Source organism: Heterocephalus glaber, unplaced genomic scaffold (assembly GCF_053883595.1).
Source record: "Heterocephalus glaber isolate CG9 unplaced genomic scaffold, H.glaber_assembly_v1.0 deba00001666, whole genome shotgun sequence".
NCBI classification, from domain to species: Eukaryota; Metazoa; Chordata; class Mammalia; order Rodentia; family Bathyergidae; genus Heterocephalus; species Heterocephalus glaber.
This window is the reverse complement of record NW_028258406.1, coordinates 16256854-16280346: the sequence shown is the minus strand read 5'-3', so window position 1 is coordinate 16280346 and position 23493 is coordinate 16256854. Positions and strand designations below refer to the sequence as shown.

At 39.5% G+C, this 23493-nt stretch overlaps 1 protein-coding gene across 3 annotated transcripts in view; it reads left to right on the top strand.

The window, feature by feature from the left end:
• Lcp1 (lymphocyte cytosolic protein 1) overlaps nucleotides 1–22819 on the top strand; it is a 92995-nt gene extending 70176 nt beyond the window's left edge. For all 3 annotated transcript variants that reach the window (XM_021257865.2, XM_004844204.4, XM_087197337.1), the window contains 6 exons: nucleotides 646–724; nucleotides 1250–1364; nucleotides 2246–2379; nucleotides 15231–15354; nucleotides 18071–18195; nucleotides 21035–22819. In XM_021257865.2, the coding sequence (XP_021113524.1) occupies nucleotides 646–724; nucleotides 1250–1364; nucleotides 2246–2379; nucleotides 15231–15354; nucleotides 18071–18195; nucleotides 21035–21167 (710 nt within the window). In that variant the 3' untranslated portion in view covers nucleotides 21168–22819. The remainder of the gene's footprint in view (nucleotides 1–645; nucleotides 725–1249; nucleotides 1365–2245; nucleotides 2380–15230; nucleotides 15355–18070; nucleotides 18196–21034) is intronic.
• Nucleotides 22820–23493: the final 674 nt, after the last annotated feature.

The following is a 23493-nucleotide window of genomic DNA, read 5'->3' as shown; positions in this document are numbered from 1 at the left end:
GATGGTGAACATTGTCTAATAGATCAAGCCAAACCTGCTACCAGCATTCAAAGATCCCCAACCCTGGTTCCAGCCTCTAGACAGCCTTATCTCTGCACACTCTGATATACTGTTCCCCGCCTCACCAGTTCCTGGTGTTCTTAGTAGAGACTTGCCTGTTGCTCCTTTTGTGTTTAAATTTACACCAAATCCTCTACTCTTTCCTCATTAATATCTAGCTTTAATTATCCCTGGAAGTGAAGCTCAAATGCCACCTCTCCAAATTTAGTCCATACTACTTTTTCCTTTGTCTCAACTTCAGTAGCAAATATATCTGTCTCCTACTGACTATTTTTCTAGATTCTATGGTCTTTGTCTGATGCTCAAGAGTCATTTTTCTGGCAAAAATATCAGCCTTTGAGGCCAACTCTAACCTCTGCAAAGGATCTTTAATATACTAATAAATGATACGGAAATACTTATTGAATTGTTGAGGCAAGAGGGGAATTAACACAGCATAGCAACCCTCATCCACATCCAGCAGGGTCTGTTTTATTATTTTCATTTTACTTTCAGTTTTTATTGCAGTCTCTTGTGTTGAAATTAGATAATAAAAATGGCCTGTTTTCTACAAGTCTGAAAGATAACCAGTCTTCATTAAACTAGGTGAGACAAGGGAAGAACGGACATTCAGGAACTGGATGAATTCGCTGGGTGTTAACCCTCGAGTGAATCATTTGTACAGGTAAGAACAGTCATAAATTCACCCATGGTGTGAGACATAGAGACCTTGAAGATCATAGAATTTAAGATACTACGATGGTATGCACCCTTCTCTCAAAATGTGTGTCCCTTGATGAGGGCTAAAGGTGTGGGATGTTCGCCTGGGAAACTTCCCTCCATGTAGCAACCTCACTGTGTTTAATTCAAAAGTAAGACCTCAGCAAAATGACAAATTTACTCTATGTGCTAAGCCTATAATCTTCTTGCTAGCAGGCAAAAAATGAGTTTTAAATTTACAATTAAGTGTCTTCTGTGCTATTTGTGAAAGCCAAGCTTCTTTTCCTGGAGGCAGCTCATCACACCTAGGGAAAGTTCCCCAATTTCTCTGCATCGCAATTTCTTTTTCTCTAAAGATGGAATGACTCCTATCAATTTTGCAAGGTTATTGTGATTGTTGTCAGAGCTAATATATAAGGAAGTGCTGGCCCCCTGTAGGCCCTGAATAAAATATTGGATATCTGAACATTCTTTTGTTTGTTTTGTTTAGTGATTTATCAGATGCCCTGGTCATCTTCCAGCTCTATGAAAAGATTAAAGTCCCTGTTGACTGGAACAGAGTAAACAAACCGCCATACCCCAAACTTGGGGGCAATATGAAGAAGGTAAACAAAGACTGTTTTGTTATTCTAAGAGGGAGGTGATGTCATAGACTGCAAGAGATTTTGTGAATACTTTATCAGGCAGTTAAATTTAGATAAGCAGTGTTTATCCAGGGATTAAATTATAGTACAGCAGTCAAGAAACCTGAATAGTTTATTAAAGTGAGTCCATTATTTCTTATTTATAATTCTGTGTTGGATGTCTTTAAACACTATCATGTAAAAATTCTAATTAAGATAATTAGAGCAAGCAGAGCCACAGGGTCCCCCCCCCCCCCCCCCGCAGGATCCTCATTCTAATTTTCTAAAGAATTGGAGCTTTGTACTGACAGCTTGACTGGTACAAATAGTTTGCCTATTGTCAACACAGTGGGAACATTGTTTTGCAACAACAGGGTTGGCACAGCCATTTGTCACTATTTCTCATCTGTGTGACCTTTAATGATCTATGAGTAGCCACAGGAATATCTGACTTACATGTTCATCCACTGTGTATGTGAGATGAAGAATCCAAATTCTCCATGCCTATCTCCATGAAGTCAGCTCTTTTAGAAATGTTACAGACAGGTAACTGAGGATTATTGTCTATTTATGTAATGTGTGTAGCTAAGAAAATATTCATAATAATGGATTCATTCTAATTTTGCACTTAAGAGTACACTATGAGTATTTTGGATGGAAGTAAGGAATTTTATTTAAGGAAACATGGAAAATCCTTTAACTAATTTAGAATCCCAGAATTGCAGAACCAGTTGAGACTTGAGAATCATTCAATCTGACTTTGTTTTTTTTCAGTTTTATCTTTATTTTTTTGTTAATTTATTTGGTATTTATCATAAGCAAAGTGATGACATTAAATTATTTTCCTTCTTGCTCTTTAATAGCTTGAGAATTGCAATTATGCAGTGGAACTGGGGAAGAATCAAGCTAAGTTTTCGCTAGTTGGCATTGGTGGACAAGATCTCAATGAAGGAAACCACACTCTAACGTTGGCTTTGATCTGGCAGCTAATGAGAAGGTAGTACAACTCATGAGAATGACTTTTTATCGACTGGCTTACTTGCCTAGAAATATACTATCAAATTTTTAGGAATGTGATTAAATTAAACCACCATACCCCAAATTTGTTTTAGGCTAAACTTACTAACAAAGAAGTCCTTTTTGTTTTCCTATTATTTTTTTTTTCCTTTAAGTTCTATTATTTTGTTTCTGGTATTTTACAAATGTGTCATGAGGTCCATACACATCTTAGATTTTTGTTTCATCTTAATGAATCATACCATCATTACAGAGTGACGCTCTTTATGGCTGATGATATTCTTTTCTCTGAAATTTACACTTTTGTATCAATTAGCTACTACTGTTTAGTTTTGATTGGTGGTTAGCATGGCATATCTTTTTCTATTCTTTAACTGATTTGTGTAAGTAGCAGTTATCTTTAAAATGGCTTGAAGAATAATGGGAAATGATTGTATATTTTCCTATATATTTTACCATTTCTGGTGTTCTTCCTTCCATTGTATAGATTAAGATTTATATCTGGTGTCACACTCTACCCAAAATATTTCATATATTACACATTTTTTGATGATGAATTCTTTCAGCTTCTATATATCAGAAAGATTCTTTCATTTTTATTTTTGTATAGAATTCTAGGATGGTAGTTTTTTTGTTTGTTTTTTGTTTTTTTAGAAATGGTTTTCACTCTCTTCTTGACTGGATTGTTTCCAACAAAACCTATTGTCACTCTTTTTGTTCTTCTGTGTAATGCTACTTTTTTTCTCTGGATGCTTTTAAGATTTCTCTTTACCACTGACTTTAAGCAGTTTGATTATCATGTAATTGTAGTTTCTTGTACTTGAGGTTTGTTGAATTTATTGGATCTGGGGGTTTAAACTTTGTCAAATGTGAAAAACTTCTGGCATTCCTTTCTTCAAATGTATCTTCTGTACCCACCCAGTCCTGTTTTTGAGGATACCACGTCTATGTATATATGGTCATTTGAACTTGTCCCTGAATTTACTCATGCTCTATTTATTTACTTCCTCTATGTTTCATTTTTCTCTCGTTTCATTTTGTATATGTATCGCTATATCTTTAGTTCACTAATATCTCTCTCTCCCCTATATGTTTTATGTCCTCTTAACCCTATCCAGTGTATATGTTATCCCTATAATTTCCATGTCTATAAATTTTATCTGAGTCTTTTTCATATCTCTTCTTTCCTCCACCTTCTTGAACATATAAAATATAGTTGTAATAATTGTTATTTCTTCTTCTGTTTCTACTGAATTTTTATCTTCAATATGTCATATTTTCTGACTTTCACATGCTGCTTTTTAAATGCCAGACGTTGTAAACTTTTCCCTGCTGTATAACGGATATTTCTATATTCCCTTCAGTATTCTTGAATTTTGTCTGGGACAGTTAGATTACTTAAATCTACTTTAATCCTTTGAGTTTAATTAGTCTAGAGTTCATTTTGTTTCTTACTATTGAAATCATATCTTCTGAGTACTTTGCAAGATGTTCCATGTATTATGAAATTTTTCCACTCGAAATGGTGGGAACCAAATAATTTCTAGCCCAGTGTGAACTCCAAGGATTGTTATTTCTGATAACAACCTGCTTATTTCTGATGTTTTGTCTCATAGCCTCCAGTAGCTTATTCATATGCATACATTAAGCAGGAATCAGCTAAAAACTTGAAGAAAACCTACTGAAGATCTCTGGGGATTTCTTTCCAGATGACTCTCTTGTCTCCATGTAGTTCTCTCCTCTCCATTATTCTCTTCTCTGAATTTTAGGCAACTTGGCTTCCATGAATTCTCAACCCTGTCATCTCAACTCAGGGGGATGGCTATGCCCTCTTTGGGTTTTCTCTCCCTGCACTGCAGCCTGGAAACTCTTTGTATGCTGGGACAATCTCAGAGGTCACCGTCCTTATTTTCCTTCTTTCAGGGACCATTGTGCTGTGCTTCCTGTTGTCCAGAGTCCAAATAATTTTGTTTTGTATGCTTTTCATTGTGTATTAGGGGTTTAAATCCTGTTCCTCTTAGTGCATCATGCCCAGAAGCACAAGTCTTTTTAATACAGAAGCTTAATGTTCTCTATTTAAAAACATCTCTATTAAAGAATTTTCATAGAGATAACTGTGACAGAGAACTTTAGATACCTTTTGGAGCTAAATATAAGCTTGATTAATGTGAGGACTACTGGTGATACTAGTTAATAAATGATAAAATATAGTAAGATATGCAAATAGAAAAGAGATTATAAGAAGAATAATTTTGGTATTAAATCATGAGCCTAGGAAGGATTTTAAACTACTGTAAGTATAAAAGTTTACTTTTAAATGCTTTACTCTTTCCCTCTATACCAATACCTTTGAATAGGCAGAAATCTAACATCCTCCAAATAGAGCCTGTTAGTGTGACTATATTTTTCTACCTGGAAGGAAGCCTTCCAAACTACATGTCATATTACATTTTGTCTAACAAAGTCATAACAAAGGCAAGGTTTGTAGTCCCTTTAAAGCACTTTAGCTTTAGTTCCACTGTCTGCAGATTCCAGTTTTTATGATTGGTTCTTGAGGTAATTATAATTATGCCAGTGTTTCCAGGTGGTGTAGGATAATTAGCAGTGATCACAATAGATTTCAGTACCTGACTCACGTTTGCTTTACCAAATATAGAGCTTTTCTACCCATCTTAAAACTGAGGTTTCCTTAATAATGGAAGGCAGATGTGTAAAGTCCCCTGGACAGAAGGCTCTAGAGCTAAGGAAATTCAGCTCTGTCTTCTGTTTTACAACTTGTATCTAGAGCATCACTGAGAGATCCTAAGAGCCATTCTTATATTTCCAGAAACTATCTTCATTTTCTTTGACATGTTTTGTGAATTATAATTAGAAGGCCTTTTGGTACTAATTCCTTTAAAAATCAAAGTGAATGTCCTTTTAGTTATGACCGTTAAATTCACTCATGGGTTACAATACAAAATAGTCTTTAATATATTCTATTTTAATGATAAAAAGTTCAGACCCACTCTATTCTGTTTTAAATTTCATAATATCTAAGAATCACCTTGTAACTTGATCCTTGTTCTGGAAGTTTTATAAAAAATGTGGCCCAGGGGCTGGGGATTTAGCTCAGTGATTCTGCTGCCTGCCTCGCAAGCACAAGGTCACAAATTCGATCCCTGGTACCAAAAAAAAAAAAAATGTGGCCCAAAGCCCTACTTGAAAGCTGGTATATATATGATAAGGTCTAGTTTGCTGTTCCGGTCTTTACCTGATTAATAAATCTTATTTTTCATGAATGTTTACATAAAAATTGTACATGTAAGAGAAATGCAGAAATGCATTACTGTTGAAGGAGAAGAAATGACTGGTAATTATGTAAATAGCTCCAGAAGGGATTTTTTTTCATTTCTTTCTTTTTTCTTTTCTCTGCATTCCAAATATTAATAGACCTATTAAATTTGCATCAGTTGTAGTGGAATTTATTTCACTGGACTGCAGCGATGTGTTAATTTGGTCATTTATCTGGACAATAAATGGCATCCCTCCCCGCCAAGAACAAAGGAGAGATGTATGCTTAAGCCTTCCTTTTCCCTTCATTTCATGGAAATTGTTCTCAGATTGGACAGCTGGCAAATAGTGTGTGTGTGTATAAATTTGGAGACAAAAGCCTGAAACAAGTAGGCTGTCGGCAGATGGCAATAATTGTTAGAGACAAGCAAATGAACAGAATCTGAGGCAGGCAAACGAGCTAACTCCCTGCAGTCACATGAGCTATGAATGGTGAAATCCTTGACAAACAAAACACTGAGGTTTGTTCCTCTGTGCCAAATGTCAAATAAAACAAGTGTTAGAAGGCAAGAAAGCAAGTAGGTAATAATCACACTCTCCCTGGCCCTTCACATCCACACCTCATCAATCCTCTTTTGTTGAATGAGGGATGGGCTAGAGCTGGGGCACATGATGCTATTTCATTTTGACAAAGGGCTTTTCAGCACAGCACATTTTGCAAGCACCCGTTATATTGAGATATAGACAGCAGGATTCTACATAAGAGCATGGTTGCCCCCAGACACATTTAATAATAAGGGTTAAATAACTCACAAGGAAAAACCTAGGTAGACACAGTCCAAAATAGTTTTGTTTTACCTTACAAATCTAGATGAATAGTTGTTTAGTGCACTCTGTAGAATTGAGACTCTAGCCTAGTTCTATTCTTTCTTCACTTTATTTTTTATTACATTTACAAGTGAGTGTGTACTTCCATTTTAAATCTCTGTCTCACTAGAGGTGACAGCAAGACTGTTTTGTGCTCACCAAAATTCTGTGCCACATGAGGGACTGTTCTTAAAACCCAGAAGGCAATAAGCTGCCTCCAGAATATTCAATACTCCAGTCGGGATCTCTCTTCCTAGGTGGCTTTTTATTTTTACAGACATACTTATATATAAAGGTGGGATTCTTCTCTGTACCATTTACTTTCTAAATTCAAGAGATGGGTGGAAAACTGACTTCAGTTTCCTTGGGTGTGACAGCAAAGTAGAGCTGGAACTCCTGATGAAGTAAGCTGCAAGAAGATTCCATTTGGCTTATACCATTGGGTTATATATATAGAAAACCTAATGAAGCAGGCACTGACCTGCCATTTCTTCCTGAGCAGTTCATTGAGCTGAAATTCTTAAATGTTATGCTAACTGCTAATAATTTAATGCATATGCTATCAGGAAACCAGAGGCCAATTATGCCATAAAACATAATCTTTATGAACAAACCAAAGGCAGATCTTTTTCAAACTAGGAATAGTTTTTGAATCTACCTGGGATTTTTATCTTGTATGCTTATTACTCCTTAGCATTTTGGTTCAATCTTGTAGCCCAAACTAAGCATTTTCTATACTCATTGTTGTCTTGTTTTCCCTGGGAGAAAGTCATTCTATTTCTTTCACCCACCATCATATCCCTGCATTTACTAGATGCTCTGCTAACCCTGGAAAACACCATGATGAACAGGATTCCTGGACTGGGACCAAGAGAACACAATGGACATCATTTCCATCAAAAACTCTGGGAAAGTGTCTTAAAGCAAGTTAACAATAATCATTAATATACTGCTTAAACTGAGAATTATTTAGAAGATTTGAAATTCACTAGAGGCAAAGGACATCGAAAGCATGCATAGTTAAGTCCTGGAAGCAGGAGGCAGGAAGATGTGTGGTGGTGTTGAGGAGCTCCTGATGGTTCTGTGTAGTTGAAACATGAGTGTGTGTGTGTAGATGAAGAAGAGAGGAGAAAAGAAGGAAATTGGAGATGTATGGAAAAGGCACAGCAGAGCCAAATTTAGAAGGGCTTATAAGCCACACAAAGAAGTTTAACCTGTGTTTTTGGGGCCATGGAGAGTCACTTTGAATGACAGGACTAGAACTTTATTGTAGAATGGAAATTCTGTAAGGAGGAAAAATAGAATGAAGAGAAATCAGTTTATCTGGGGGAGACTTGAGAGGTATCTTTGAGCAGATATAAGTACTGATTTCGTAAATGTGATTTTTCTCATGAGAAAAAGTTGCACAGGCCATTTTTGCTCTCCACATACAACCCTGGGGAACTGTTTCAACACAGGAGTGAGACGTTACTCTTATTTCAGGGATGAAACTTGACATCTGTGTGGAAAATCACAGGAGAATTGGTCTTTGTGTAGAGGCAGTAACTGGAGGAAGATAGCCACTGTATTATGTAAGCAAACTCCTGGGGCACCCACACGAGGTGACCTCATTTAGGCAGGCCCTTCCAGAGGAGGCTCAGACACAGGCCTCCTGAGTTTCAGTTTGAGAACAGCATGCTGTAACTGTAGCCCTTGGAGGTCTTTTTTTTTTGTATTAAATTCTTTTATTGGTACATTGTAGGTATACAACACAATTACATTTCTCATTGGGAATTGTACCTTTATATAATGCATCTTGGTTCTTATTTTTTCCCCATTCCTAGCCCTCCCTTCACGCCCTCCACCCTTCCCTATTTACAAAGACTTTATTTCCATTTTTTCCATTTCTCAGCATTTTTTCCTTTCCCTTCTTTCCTTTCCCCTGCCCCTCCTACAACGCTTATCTCTTTGGACCTCTTCTTCCTATTTTACATTATCGATTATTCATTCTAATCATTGGTACATTTTAGGTATACAATATAATGACATTCATCATTGGAAATTTGCACCTTTACATAGTCTCTCTTGGTTCTTGTTTTTCACCCTGGCCCAGCCCTCCCTTCAACCCCTCCAGCCCTCCCTATTTACAAAAATTTTGTTCCTATTTCTCATATTAATCTCATTCCCTTCTATCCTTTCCCCTAGCCCTCCCACTTCCTTGCCCTTTGCCCCTTTTCTTCCTATTTCATATGACCTATTATACATTTAGTCCTTATTTACACTTTCAGTTTCTCACACCAGAGAAACTATTCGGTATTTACACATCGGTGTCCTATTTATTTCGCTTAAGAGTATTGCCTCAATGTGCATCCACTTAGCTATAAATGTCTCTAATTTCTCATTTTTTATGGCTGAGTAGTACTCCATTTTATTAAAAAAACCACATTTTCTTTATCCAGTCACCAGTTGATGGGCATTTGGGCTGTTTCCAAGTTTTAGCTATTACAAACTGCGCTGCTATGAACATGGGTGCACATATATCACTGTGGTATGATTCTTTTAATTCTTTGGGGAAGATCCCCAGCAGTGGAATAGTGGGGTCAAATGGGATTTCCAGTTCTAGTTCTTTGAGTTATCTCCATACTGATTTCCACAGTGGTTGCACCAGTCTACACTCCCACCAGCAGTGGAGCAGGGTTCCTCTTTCCCCACAGCCCCGCCAGCATTTGTTATTGGTTGATTTCATGATAGCAGCCATTCTTTCTGGGGTGAAGTGGAATCTCAGTGTTGTTTTCATTTGCATCTCTCGAATGACCAGTGACGTTGAACATTTTTTCATGTATTTATTCGCTATTTCTACTTCTTTGTCTGAGAAATGTCTGTTCATTTCAGATGCCCATTTTTGGATTGGGTCTTTAAATTTGGGAGGTCTGATCTTTTGAAATTCTTTATAGATTCGAGATAGTAGACCTTTGTCTGAGGAAGAGCAGGTGAAGATTTTTTTCCCACATTGTGGATTGTCTCTTCACACTGCTGGTGGTTTCTCTTGCTGTGCAGAAACTTTTTAATAAGAAGAGATCCCATTTGTTGATTGTTTGTGCTAGTTCCCAGCAACTGAGGTTTTGTTCATAAAATCTTTTCCTACACCGATGTCTTCAAGGGTTCTACCTAACCTCTGTTCCAACTGGTTCAGAGTTTCTATTTTAATATTTAGATCTTTAATCCATTTTGATTTTAGTTTAGTGCATGGTGAGAGATATAGGTCTAGTTTTAATCTTTGGCAAGTTGAAGCTCAGTTTTTCCAGCACCATTTATTAAAGAGGCTATCTTTCCTCCAGTGAGGGCGTTTGGCTCTTTTGTCGAAGACGAGATGGCTGAGTGTGTCTGGCGTTGTTTCTGCATCTTCTAATCTGTTCCACTGGTCCTCAAGTCTGTTTCTTTGCCAGTGCCATGCTGTTTTTATCACAGTGCCTTTGCAGTAGAGTTGCAGGTTGGGGATTGTGATACCCCCTGCCATGTCTCTGTTACCTAGAATTGCTTTTGCTATTCTGGGTCTCTTCTTGCTCCAAATGAATTTTTGGATTGTTTTCTCAGGTCTATGAAGTATGCTGCTGGGATCTCAATTGGAATTGCATTAAATCTATATAGCTCTTTTGGAAGTGTGGCCATTTTCACTCTATTACTCCTTCCTACCCAGGAGCAGGGGATGTCTGTCCATTTTCTGATATCATCTTCAATCTCTCTTTTCAGAGTGCCATAGTTTTCAGAGAAGAGGTCTTTGATTTCTTTCGTTAGGATGATTCCTAGATATTTCAGTTTTTTGGATGCTATTGTGAAAGGAATTTGCCCTATTTCTCTCTCAGTGAGTCTGTCATTCGTGTAGAGGAAAGCTATTGATTTTTGTGTGTTGACTTTGTAAGCAGCTACTTGACTGAATTTGGTTATTAAGTCTAGAAGACTTTTGGTGGCGTTCTTGGGGTCTTCTATGTAGACTATCATGTCATCTGCAAATAATGACAATTTGACTTCTTCATTTCCTATCTTTATTCCTTTTATTTCTTTCTCTTGTCTAATTGCCGTGGCTAATGTTTCCAGAACTATATTGAACAAGAGTGGTGATAGTGGACATCCTTGTCTTGTTCCTGATTTGAGTGTGAAGTATTTCAGTTTTTGACCATTTAGTATGATATTGGCTGTTGGTTTTTCATAGATGGCTTCTATCAGTTTGAGGTAGAGACCATCTATTCCAATTTTTTGTAGGGTTTTTATCATAAATGCATGTTGGATTTTGTCAAATGCTTTTTCTGTGTCTACGGAGATAATCATGTGGTTTTCGTCCTTGGTTCTATTGATATAGTGTATTACATTAATTGATTTTCGTATATTGAACCATCCCTGCATCCCTGGGATGAATCCCACTTGGTCAGGGTGTATGATCTTCTTGATGATCTTCTGCATTCTGTTTGCCAGTATCTTGTTAAGGATTTTTGCATCTCTGTTCATTAGTGAGATTGGCCTATAGTTCTCTTTTTCAGTTGGGTCTTTCTCTGCTTTGGGGATCAAGGTGATGCTTGCTTCCAGGAATGAATTTGGGAGTATTGCTTCCCTTTCAATTTCATTGAAGAGTTTAAACAGTAGCTGCAGCAGTTCCTCTCTAAATGTCTTGTAGAATTCAGCAGTGAAGCCATCAGGGCCCAGGCTTTTCTTAGGTGATAAGTTTTTAATTACATTTTCAATTTCATTGGTTGATATTGGGTTGTTCAGAATTTTTAGGTGTTCTTCATTCAACTTTGGTAATTCATATGTATCTAGGAATCTGTCCATTTCTTCTGTGTTGTCCATCTTATTGGCGTATAGGTTCTGGAAGTAGGTATTGATGATCCTGTGCATTTCTGCTGGGTCTGTTGTAGTTTCACCCTTTTCATTCCTAATTGCATGGATTTGGGCCTTTTCCTTCCTTTTTCTGACAAGGTTGACTAAAAGTTTATCAATTTTGTTGATTCTTTCAAAGAACCAACTCTTGGCTTCATTGATTTTTTGTATTGTTCTCTTAGTCTCCATTGCATTGATTTCTCCTCTGATCTTTATAATTTCTTCCCTTGTATGAGCTTTGAGGTTGTCCTGCTCTTCTTTTTCTAGAAGCTTGAGGTTCAGCATCAAGTAGTTTATTTGGGCTCGTTCTGTTTTCCTAATATGCATATTCACTGCTATGAATTTCCCTCGTAAGACTGCTTTCATTGTGTCCCATAGACTCCGATATGTTGTATTGTTATTGTCATTTAATTGAAGGAACTGTCTAATTTCTTTAATTTCCTCTGTGACCCATTGGTTATTCAGAAGTGTGTTGTTCAATTTCCACATGTTTATGAAATTTTTTGAGTTTCTTTTGCTATGGATCTCCAATTTCATTGCACTATGGTCTGAGAATATACAGGGGATAACTTCAGTTCCTTTGCAGTTACTTAAACATGTTCTATGTGTAAGTATGTGGTCTATTTTTGAGAATGACCCATGTGCAGCTGAGAAGAATGTGTATTCTGATTTTGTGGGGTGGAAGACTCTGTAAACATCTGTTAAGTTCATTTGTTCAAGAGTTTGATTGAGTTCTAGTATTTCATTACTTATTTTTAGTCTAGTTGATCTATCTATTTGTGACAGTGGGGTGTTGAGGTCCCCCACTACAATTGTATTAGTGCGTATATGACTTTTCTTGTCCGTTAGTATTTGTTTGATATAGTTGGGTGCACTAGTGTTTGGTGCATAGATCTTTATGATTGTCATCTCTTCCTCTTGGATTGTTCCCTTTACAAGGATGTAGTGTCCTTCTTCATCTCTCTTAATTAGTGTTGGTTTGAAATCTACTTGATCTGCCATGAGGATAGCTACTCCTGCTTTTTTTCGGGTTCCTGTCGCATGCAGTATTGTTTTCCACCCTTTAACTTTCAGTCTATGAGTTTCCTTTTGAATTAAGTGTGTTTCTTGTATACAGCATATTGTTGGATTTTGCTTCTTGACCCATTCTGCCAGTCTATCTCTTTTGATTGGTGAATTGAGACCATTAACATTGGTGGTTATAACTGAAACATATGACTTGTCATTGCCATGACTTTTTCTTTTTGTTGGGTTCTCCCCCTTTACATTTAATTTCTCGTCATGCCAGATGGGTTCATTCTGCTTTGCTTCCTGAGGTTGTGATCCTCAATGTCTGTTCCTAGGATATTGTGTAAAATTCTTTGGAGTGCTGGTTTGGTATTCACGAAGTTCCTAAGGTGCTGTTTGTCATGAAAGTATCTTATTTCTCCATCCATTTTGAAAGATAGTTTTGCAGGGTACATCAATCTGGGTTGGAGGCTGTTTTCTTTTAGGGCTTGGAATATGTCACTCCAAGCTCTTCTTGGCTTGATGGTTTGTGTTGAGAAGTCTGCTGTGATTCTGATGGGCTTTCCTTTGTATGTGATTTGTTTCTTTTCTCTGAGTGCTTGGAGAACTTTCTTCTTCTGTTGTGTTTCTGGAATCTTAACAATTATATGCCTATGTGTAGATTTGCTTTGATCAAGGCTATTTGGAGTCCTATATGCCTCACTTATCTGTATGTCAAGCTCTTTTCCCCCTGCTTGGGAAGTTTTCTGCCATTATTTCTGTGAAGAGAGTTTTTTATGTCATCTCCACTCTCTCCTGTTTCTTCATGGAGCCCAATCAGTCTTATGTTATTCTTTTTTGCATCATCTAGCAGCTGCTGGATTGATTTCTCATGTTCCCTTATCATTTTGAAGCAATTTTTCTTTTCCTGGTCACTAATTGCAATCTTATCTTCTATATCTGAAATTCTGTCCTCACATTGGCTCATTCTGCTGTGTAGACTTTCAATGGAGTTTTTCCTGTCCTGGAAACCTATTTGCATCTGTTTTATGGATTCCATTTGTTTCTTATGTTGGGATTCCATCATGTTCCTCAGCTCCTCTCTAGATTTATTAATCATGTCTTGCACTAGGGGCACAATTTCTCCTGTTATCTGAGAAATTATTTCTGATTTCATTTTTTTCCAGATCCCCTTTTGTTGCCAGTTCAGTGGGTCCAGGTGGTTGAGTATCAGAGTGTTCCATCTCATTTCCCTTTGGGGTTGCTGTAGGTGATCTGGAAGTCTGGTTTTGAGACTTATTTATGTGTTTTCTCATTTCGACTGGTGCGGGGGGCTGTTAGCGCCTGCACGGATTACCTCCTCTGAGCTGGGTGAGGTGGGACAGCGGCCGGGAGCAGCAGTAGGGATGGTGACCCAAAAGCCCTTTCCTGTGGGCTGGGAGCAGGGGGAGGGATGGTGACTGGGAAGCCCCTTCCTCTGGACCAGGAGCAGTGGGAGGATGGCTCAGAAGCCCCTTCCTCTGGGCCAGGAGCAGCGGGACAGAAGGTGGCCCAAAAGCCCTTTCCTCTGGGCTGGGAGCAGCGGGAGGGATGGTGACTGGGAAACCCCTTCCTCTGGACCAGGAGCAGTGGGACAATGGCTCAGAAGCCCCTACCTCTGGGCCGGGAACAGTGGGACTCAGTACCTTGGTCTGGTGGTCTGGTGTCCTCTGCGCCTTGGTAATGTGGAATCAGGTGGCTGCCTGTCTGCAGCGGGGTGATTCGACGTCTTCTGAGTGACTCAGGACCTCGGTAGGGCGTGCACAGACCTGCCTATCTGCAGCGGGCTGATTCGGCGTGTTCCGTGGGACTGGGGACCTCGGCAGGGTGTGGGCAGACCTGCCTGTCTACCGCAGGCTGATTTGGTGTCTTCCGCGTGACTCAGGACCTCGGTAGGGCGTGCACAGACCTGTCTGTCTGCAGGGGGCTGATTCCCCTTGGAGGTCTTTCGTGAGCAGTTTGTCTGCTCTCACAAACCTGAACCAGGAGATCAACAAACCTACATGTTGCTCAACTCCTGCCTCTCCCTTTCCAGAAAGGAGTAGCCTGAGGGAATGGTGGCTCATCTCTGCTCTGTAAAATTATAAGGGCTTGAAGAATCTTCTTAATAAATGTTCTCTTTAAAAATCACCAATTCTAGCAGGGTGTAGTGGTGCATGCCTGTAATCTCAGCACCCAAGAGGCTGGGGCAGAAGGATCACTGTGAGTTCAAGGCCAGCCTGAACATAGTGAAACACAGTGAGACCTTGTCTCAAAAAAAAAGGGGAGGGGCTGGGGATTTAGCTCAGTGGTTCAGCCACCTGCCTTTCAAGGACAAGGTCCCGAGTTCAATCCCCAGTACCCCCCCCAAAAAATCTACCAATTCTAACATTATGTACATGTATCTAAGGTACATCTTACCTTTGGACTAAAGTATTTCTAACATTCTTATTTAATATAAGAAATTCCTCCATATCTTCCCTTTATCATGTCATTTCTGGGGTTTTTCAAACATTGAGTTGTTTCTTGAGTTTTATGGTTCGTTTTAGCACAGTATCACTGGCTGAGATCCTTTGCTTCATTTTTCATTTCTCACATTTCTTTACTTCTGCTTGTTCTTCCTGCCCAGTGCTTTAAGGAATTGCTTTTCATTTACAATCATATGTTTCCTTTTAAAACTATAAAAGGATCTGATGTTATTACATGTCCTTTTCCCCTCCAGTGTCACAGTGTTCAGATGATCTTCTATGACATACCTAGAAAGAAAAGAAAATCTCTACCCTCTTAAATGCTATAGCAACTTAATCTCCAAAAATCATTCTTGATTTGATTCAGGTACACACTGAATATCCTCGAAGATATTGGTGGTGGGCAGAAGGTCAATGATGACATTATCATCAACTGGGTGAATGAAACACTGAAGGAAGCAGAGAAAAGTTCATCCATCGCTAGTTTCAAGGTAAAATTTCTAGTCTTCTGTTTGAGGCCACTTGAACTCTGTGGTTATCTTTATTGTTTATTAGTCTTTTTTTTTTTGGTACCAGGGATCGAACTTGGGACCTTGTGCTTGAGAGGCAGGCAGCGGAACCACTGAGCTAAATCCCCAGCCCTTTATTGTTTTCATTATATGTTAAATGGCCTTCAGTGTTAGAATCGAGGCTCCTCCTCCCATTTTATTTTTTTAATGACCCATTATTAAAAAAATAAAAATAAGTAAACGACCCATTATTGTTTTAATGTTCATTGGGCATTTCACTGACAAATTTCATGTCACTTTCTCCCATGCTTAATTTTTAAAAAACTATCATTTTAAACACATCATTGTAGACCTTGTTCTTTCAAAGTAACATGAAATAGGGCCAGGGATTTAGCTCAGTAGTTTTGCTGCCTGCTGTGCAAGCACAAGGACCCAAGTTCGCTCCCACGTACCAAAAATAAATAAATAAATAAAGTAACATGAAGTATTTCTTAAATATGTGCACACTTCCATGGTTCAGATTTTTAACATTCTAATGATGAAATGTAAAATACTAAAAGATTTCCCATGTGATGTTTTTCAAAAACCGATTGTGCTATGTATCCAAAACCTATTTTTAATAACTGCACTATATTTTATTAAATTTCTTAACTCACCCATACTAGACCCATATCATGATAGTGTCTGTGCACCTTAACTACATTTTTCTAGGTTAAAAATGAGGGACTCCTTCAGAGTTGTCCTGGCAGAGTGAGTAAGGCAGTGCATCATGTTATCAATCCTCTGATTAAAAGTTAAGAAAAAAAAATGAAAACCTCTCCCTATCAAGAAGGTCAGAGGTGGATCTGGGTAGGGGTGTCCCGGGTGCATCCACCAGCTACCAGCTGGTCACAGATAATGGCCACCTGTGCTCTGCCTCAAGCTTGCTTCTCAGTCTGCTTTGTAGACTCAGAGGTGGGAGTGGAGGCTGGTGACTGAAGAAAGCAGAAAGAAAAGTCAAAAGGAGTTCCAAATACTGATTGACTCTCAGTACCAGGGGCTTTGTTCAGAAGTTTCTCTTCACAGACATTGTGAGGTCAGCTGTAACTGTTTTCCTTTTGGAAACAATCCCGGCCCCTCCTCGCCTATCTCTGTTACCAGGTGCAGCCACTTCTCTGCCTGTCAGCACCTCCTCCATACTATGGGCGGGAAGCAGGAAGAAAGATTTCAGTCTCCCCATTTTGCTTTCCTTGTTCTTCCTCGAAAGGTTCTGTGGAGACAGAATCCAAGGCTAATATGGAAATTAGATTGTGATTCTACCTTGGCTTTAATTTTATGAATGATTCTTTTATTATCCAACCATAAATCAAATGAACTTGTGATAGTTATTAAAAACTAGGATTCTTCCTATTCAGAAAGACTGATATTAGAAAACTAGCACCTGGCTGGGCTCCTGGGTCTTGTTTCTTGCTTAGAATTTTTCTGATTCAGATCCTGAAAGTATGATCACTTCCGCCCCCTGTGCCTTGCTGGGCACACACAGTTGAACTCACAGGGCCCCAGGACTATGGTCCCCTCCTGGAGCAGGAGACAAAAGAATACATGGTACAGAGGTTTGTGATTCATATCCAAGGTGCATTCGCAGTGTAGGCATGAATATCAAATGCAAAAGAAACCAGGATTTTAAGCCAGAATTTTAAGTTCAAATCCCAGCTCTACCACTTCCCAGCAAGTCGCTCAACCTCAGAAACTCCTTCTACTCACCTTTAAATTAACATTAAATGTGGAGACTGGAGGTGCACTTAGCATGTGTGAGAGGCCCTGAGTTCAGTTGCCAGCAGCAATACATAAAATATGTCAGTGAAAAAATAAACTTGAAAAAACAAATTAGAGCTCCACCCCCCAAAAGATTAGATAGATGCTTATGTCTAAGTCTTGTGACGGTCAAGCGAGATAACCTTGTGAGACAGCACTGGACAAACTGTGAGGCACCAACAAATCATAGTTACTGTCAGTGTTTTTAATCGTATCATTGCTATTGCTGTTTCCCTGGCAGTGTCTGTTTTGTTTCCCTGAAGCCCCCAGGGAAAGAGCATCTATTGGTTCCCCTGTCCTCCTGCACACTCATCACTACCCTGTCACTCACTCTGCTCCCCATGGGAAGCAGGATTTTCTGACATCATTAGTCTCTTCTTTCTTATGTTATTTTATGTGTGTTGGTTTTTATTTATTTTTCTTTGTGGTGCTAGAAATTGAATGTAGAGCCTTTGCACTGATCTATCCCTCCTCCCCCCGCCCCCCTTATGAGATGGGGCCTCACTAACTTGCCCACGTTGGACTCAAACTTGCAATCCTGCCTCAGATACCCAGAGTGCACCACCATGCCCAGCTTGATGGCTTCATTTTTAAATCATTCCTTCATTTATTTACTTTACTACTGTGTAAACAGTATGCAAAAGACATGTTCCAACTTTTGTGTTTTTCTCTAATTGTGCTAATTGCTTCCATTCATTATTTGAGAATGCCTCCTGCTGTTGGCAGAGAGTAAGTTTTCTCTGAAGTTACTGATAGCCCTACAGAAACTACAGTGGATTTGAAACACTGTGTGGAATATTGTGGCACTGCCTGACCAGGATGTATACATTTCATCTTTAAGAGGAAGAATAGAAATAACTTTGGGATGTGTTTACAAAAGCCTCCCCCACTTCTTTTTGTGTAGGACCCAAAGATTAGTACAAGTCTTCCCATTCTGGACCTCATCGATGCCATCCAGCCAGGCTCCATTAACTATGATCTTCTGAAGACAGACAGCCTGGATGATGAAGAGAAGCTCAACAATGCAAAGTAAGTAAATAAACCTCAGATCAGAAAGGAAGACCCAGCTGGCAACTGGGTGTTGCAAAGTCTAGTGCTCATGGTGTTGGGTACTTTCTTTTCACTATTCATGCTTTTTCTTCTCATTAGCATCACATTACATATGGTGCAAGTGCAGTTTAAAGTTCTTTGTGTTGGAATGAGAGCAAAACAAAATCTAAGAATATTCTTGTAATTCATAAGCAAGTCTATAGTTTCATAAAACCAATTTCCTAAACCTGATTTATAGGAGATTTCCAAAATAAAGTTTGTGCGTGGCAAGGCCCAAAGATAAGCACACCATTCATGAATATCTGTGGATAAAACAGGAAGGCAGGGGTCAAGTTCAACACCAAAGTCTTCACCAACCGGAGAACAGCTGCCACACACTTTACCACTTTAGGCCACTTGTCAAATGATTCCTCTAGAATGAAGGTCAGCAAACTATAGGCTCTGAGCCAGATCTGGCCCATAGCCTGCGTTTATTAATAAAGCTTTAACGGAACACAGTCTATTTGTTTACATATTGTCTGTGACTAACTACTTTTCTGCTACAACAGCAGAGTTGAGTAGTTGCAACAAAGCCTGCAAAAGTAATTATGGTCTAATCTTTTTTTTGGTACCGAAGATCGAACTCAGGACCTTGCGGTTGTGAGGCAGGTGGCAGAACCACTGAGCTAAATCGCCAGCCCACGGTCTGATCTTTTACAGGAGTTTACCAGCCTCTGCCCTAGAGACACCTTTCTCAGAGCAGGTTATCTTAGTTTCCCAGGGCCACCTTAACAAAGTACCACATCAAGTGAGTGGTTGAAACAACAGAAGTTAGCTCTTTCACAGTTGCGGAAGCTAGAAGTCTGAGTCAAAGGTGTCAGCAGGGCTGCTTCCTCCTGGGGGCTCTGAGGTAAGACTTGTCCCATGGCTCTCTCCCAGCTGCTCTAGGGCCAGCTATCCTTGGCGTTCACTGGCTGGCAGAGGGATCATTCTGATCTCCACCTCTAACCGCATGCCTCTGACTTCACATGGCTCTCTCCCCTCTCTGTATCTCTTCTCTTCTTACGAGGGTACCAGTCATGTTGAATTAGGGCCCATCCCACTCCAGCATGGCCTCATCTTAACTAATTACATCTACACTTGCCCTATTTCCATATAAAGTCATAACTGAAGGTATTTGGGTTTAGGAATTCAACATAACTTTGTTGACAGAGAAGGGACACAACTGAACCCATACAAAGGTCTAGAATTTATAACTGTCTGGTCCCCGGCATCCCTGCCTTAGAATCCCAACAGTGCCCTTCTCTCCATTCCTGATTTTGGAAAGTGGGTTGATATTTAGCACAATCAAATGGAGAGAGGATAAATAATTAAATTGCAATTACAAGAGCATGAGGGAGGGCGAAGAAGGCAGAGAGGAATACAGGGTGCCATGGAGGGGAGAGGACTGAAGCTCTAGAGCAAATAACATCTAAACTTAGCTAGACTGAAAGGACAAGTGAAAGAGGGAGGTTGACGGGTGGAGAATAAAGAAAGAATATTCCAGATAAAAAAAATATGTAAACACTAAGAAATTTTTTTAAAAAATGAAATACCTTAAGGGCTGGGGGTCGAAAGGGTGTGATTAGGTTTAAGGCACTTGCCAAGGTCATAAGCTGTGCCGCTGAGACCCAGAGTCTGAGTTCACAGCCCAGGCTCCTATGGTCTCTCCCATAAGGGCAAAATGCAAAATCTCGACTGCATGTGATTTTATTTCAAAGTGTCCTTAAGAAGTTTTACACAGTTTTCCTCTACATTTTATAATGAAGAAATTAACATTACTCCACTGATGACTGAGCAGTGGACAAGGGGAAAGAATAGGGTTATTCCTGAATGCTCTTCATTTAGTTTCATCAATACAGAAAGAGTAAAGTTTTTCAGGAGAAAGGAATGGTAGGGTGGGAAATCCCCAGAGTAGCCATAGTAAGAAGTTGCTAGAGAATCAGTAAGGTGAATAAAAGAACTGCCAGATAGTAGTTTGGGCTCATTTTAAAATGGATTACAACTAATAAAAATTATCTTTATGTAACTATAAGTAAAACAAAAGTATTCTAATGTAGCTATGGTAATTTATATGAAAAATATGGAATATAAAACTGGCTATTCTAATATAGTACCCTAAATAAATACATGTATGTATGGACACAGATTGGAATGAAGCAAGGAATAAAGGAAATGTATGAGCTCAATGTATCATAGATACATTTTTCTTCTTTTCTATAAAAATGATTCTGTAGTTGAAATACAGTCTGCAGACTTTCTAGCATCATTTCTTATTCAGTTATGAGATTTTTTTTTTTTCTACCATGCTCTATAGCTCAAGAGAATACTACTAGTCAGGCATGGCGATGCATGCCTGTGATCCCAGCACTCAGGAGTTGAGTCAGTCAGGAGAATCACTGTGAGTTCAAGGCCAACCTTGGCTGCCTACATAGTGAGTTCAAGGACAGCTGGAACTATTTAGAGAGATCCTGTCTTTAAAAAAAGAAAAATTCCAAAAGAACAGAAAAACTCCTGGTGTGGATATCACACCAGGAGGCAGGAGCTGGGGAGGTTTTCAAGGACAAATACAGCCATTGGTCATTATTTTGAGGCTAAATGGTAACACTAGCACTTTGCTGGAAGCCGTGTGGAGCCAAGATGGGTCTGTGAACTTGGGAGGATGCAGGTGGCTGGCACCAGCAACCCCGTGCCTGAGTTCTGTCCTGACTGTAGGATGACTGTAGCTGTGGTCCTGGGAGGTTCGCCCCAACACTAATCTTCAGACTCTTCTTCATTTGTCTTCTTTTCTCCCTTTCAGGTATGCCATCTCTATGGCCAGAAAAATTGGAGCAAGAGTGTATGCCCTTCCAGAAGACCTGGTTGAAGTGAACCCCAAAATGGTCATGACAGTGTTTGCTTGCCTCATGGGGAAAGGGATGAAGAGAGTATAAGGCCCAATGGGCCAGGCTAGACATCAACACCCTGAATCCTGAGGGCCCCACACAGGATACCCCCAGGATGCATGAGGACCATTCAAGCCATTCCAAAGTTTTCAACTTGGTGACATTATATAAGACTCCAAAAAGTGCATATTCACTCAGCCAAGTAGCCTCTCCTGTACTTAACAGAAAATGCTTGCTTCTTTTCAGAAGACCTCAGCTTCTATAAATATTTTTTTATTCTTGATTTTTTTTTCCTTCTCTGAAAATCTAAAGAAAATAAAAAGAAGTTATTTTCCAGGCACCCTTTCTGGTTTTGCAGTTAGGATAGAAACTGCAGTATTCATTTTTGACCTAATCTTTCAGACTGGTTTCATTTGGCTACCTTTTTCTTCAACATTAGGACCAGGAAGAGGGAATCATGAAGCTGTCCTGTCACCTGTTAATTGAGGCTGATATTTAATCTTTTATAAGCCTCTTCCTGCCCCTTTCTCCTGCCTTGTCTCCCAGTGACTTTGCCCCACTCCCTCTTAGAAGCTTGCCTGCTCTTGGCCTACTTCTTCCTGCTGTCCTCCTTGGCCTCTTGGAGCATCCTGACAAGTCAGTTGGGCTGTTGAGGAGCCAGGTGTCTCTGGTAGCCTACAGAAGTAAACCTCATCATCAAGGCCTTTCCTCAGAACCAAGGTCCCAAGCATCATCAGTTTTCATTTTTTCATTGAGTAAGAAATCCTCTGTTTTTAAATCTAGAATTTAGTCTCAGGCCAGATCTAGCACCTTGAACACCCTCCGGTAGATTAACAACTCTAGCAGAAGATTGGAAGTTGTAATAAAAAGAAAGCCACTAAGGGGCAGTGTAGAGCTAGTCCTAAGCACCTGCCTTTATGGTGCTGGCTCTCTGTGTATTTAGCCTTGCTTGTTAGATGCAGTTATTGTGATATGGCTAAATATCTGGTGAAGTTTGGAAGCAGTCCTGCTCAACTTTCATTTGCTCTTCGATATCAGCATATGTGATTGCTGCCAGGCCATAAGATCAATGTTTACCTTTTTTGGTACTGCAAAAGCTTTTTGCCACCCCTCTGCTCCAGGGGGCATTATGTGCCAATTAAAAGCACCCTTGTCCCCCTGCCCCCCCCCACACACACGCACACACACACACACCCACTCCCTAGCCAGAAGTCAAGGATGAACGAGTTTATGCTGAATAAGAACTGCATTTGTTGCTTTAGGAAAAGCTAATTACCTTGACATTTAAAGAATTTCAAACAATTCTAGATGAATGCACCAAAGGCTAAAAAAGCAACAGAACATTGTGATCCTACATTAGATGCCCTGTGTCCTGGTAAATGGGCTCATTGATGAGGTATCTTCTATAGGGGTCCTATATAATGGAACTTAGCTATTTTTCAAAGCAATTGCAATGCATTGCTCTGGATCCGTTCCTTGGCAGTGGGCTCAGGAAGCTAATATGTGGTTCCTTTCAGCTCACAACCAGTATTTCTGCTGCATCTGAATGCAAAGTAGTTGACTTTGACTTTAGTCTGAACTTCATATAGCCCTAGATGATCTTCCCTCATCTACCTTCAGGAAGGAAGAATGTTATTGCCTTAATGGAAAATGAAGATAAAATAATGCTCAAAATCTTTCCAAATAAAATGTTCCCAAGATTGAGTGTCTCTGGACATTTCCTTATGAATGTTTAATAACAGTGTACTATAACTCAATTCATTCAAGTGACACACACTGAGTGCCTAATATAAGCAAGACAATGTGCATGGTTTTAAGAATATGCCATAAATAAGACCAGCATCATATGCAGTTGATCAGGAAAGACAGATGTTTCACAATTAAGATGAAAGGTGTTATAAGTGGTAAAGAAGGACAAGGTGAGATGTAAACCAGTGGCATGAAACTAATGGAAGAAATGTTTTGGCTGAAACCTGAGGAATAAGATAAGTAGCAGCTGGTTAAGTGAAGAAAGCTGAGCCATGAATTCTCAGAAACACAGGGACTCTGATCATAAAGACCAGACTTGAGGACTGGTACAGAATGACTTTTGCAGTGAATTGAGAAGGCATCTATTGGGTTGATGATACCTGGGGACTCCTCTCCCCGTGGCTGGGCCTTACTCTGGTGGGAGAGGGTGTACTTAAGGAGGAATGAGGCAGGATTCTGTTGCAGCCAATTCCCCTAGGCTGGGCTGCTGAGACAGAGCAGACCCGCCGCCAGTTAGGCACCTAGACTTGCATAAGAGCCACCCCTACGTAGAGGCTGGAAAACTGAGAGGTGTTTTGTTTTATTTTCCCCAACATTAAAAATATACATTCTTTAATGTTTCCAG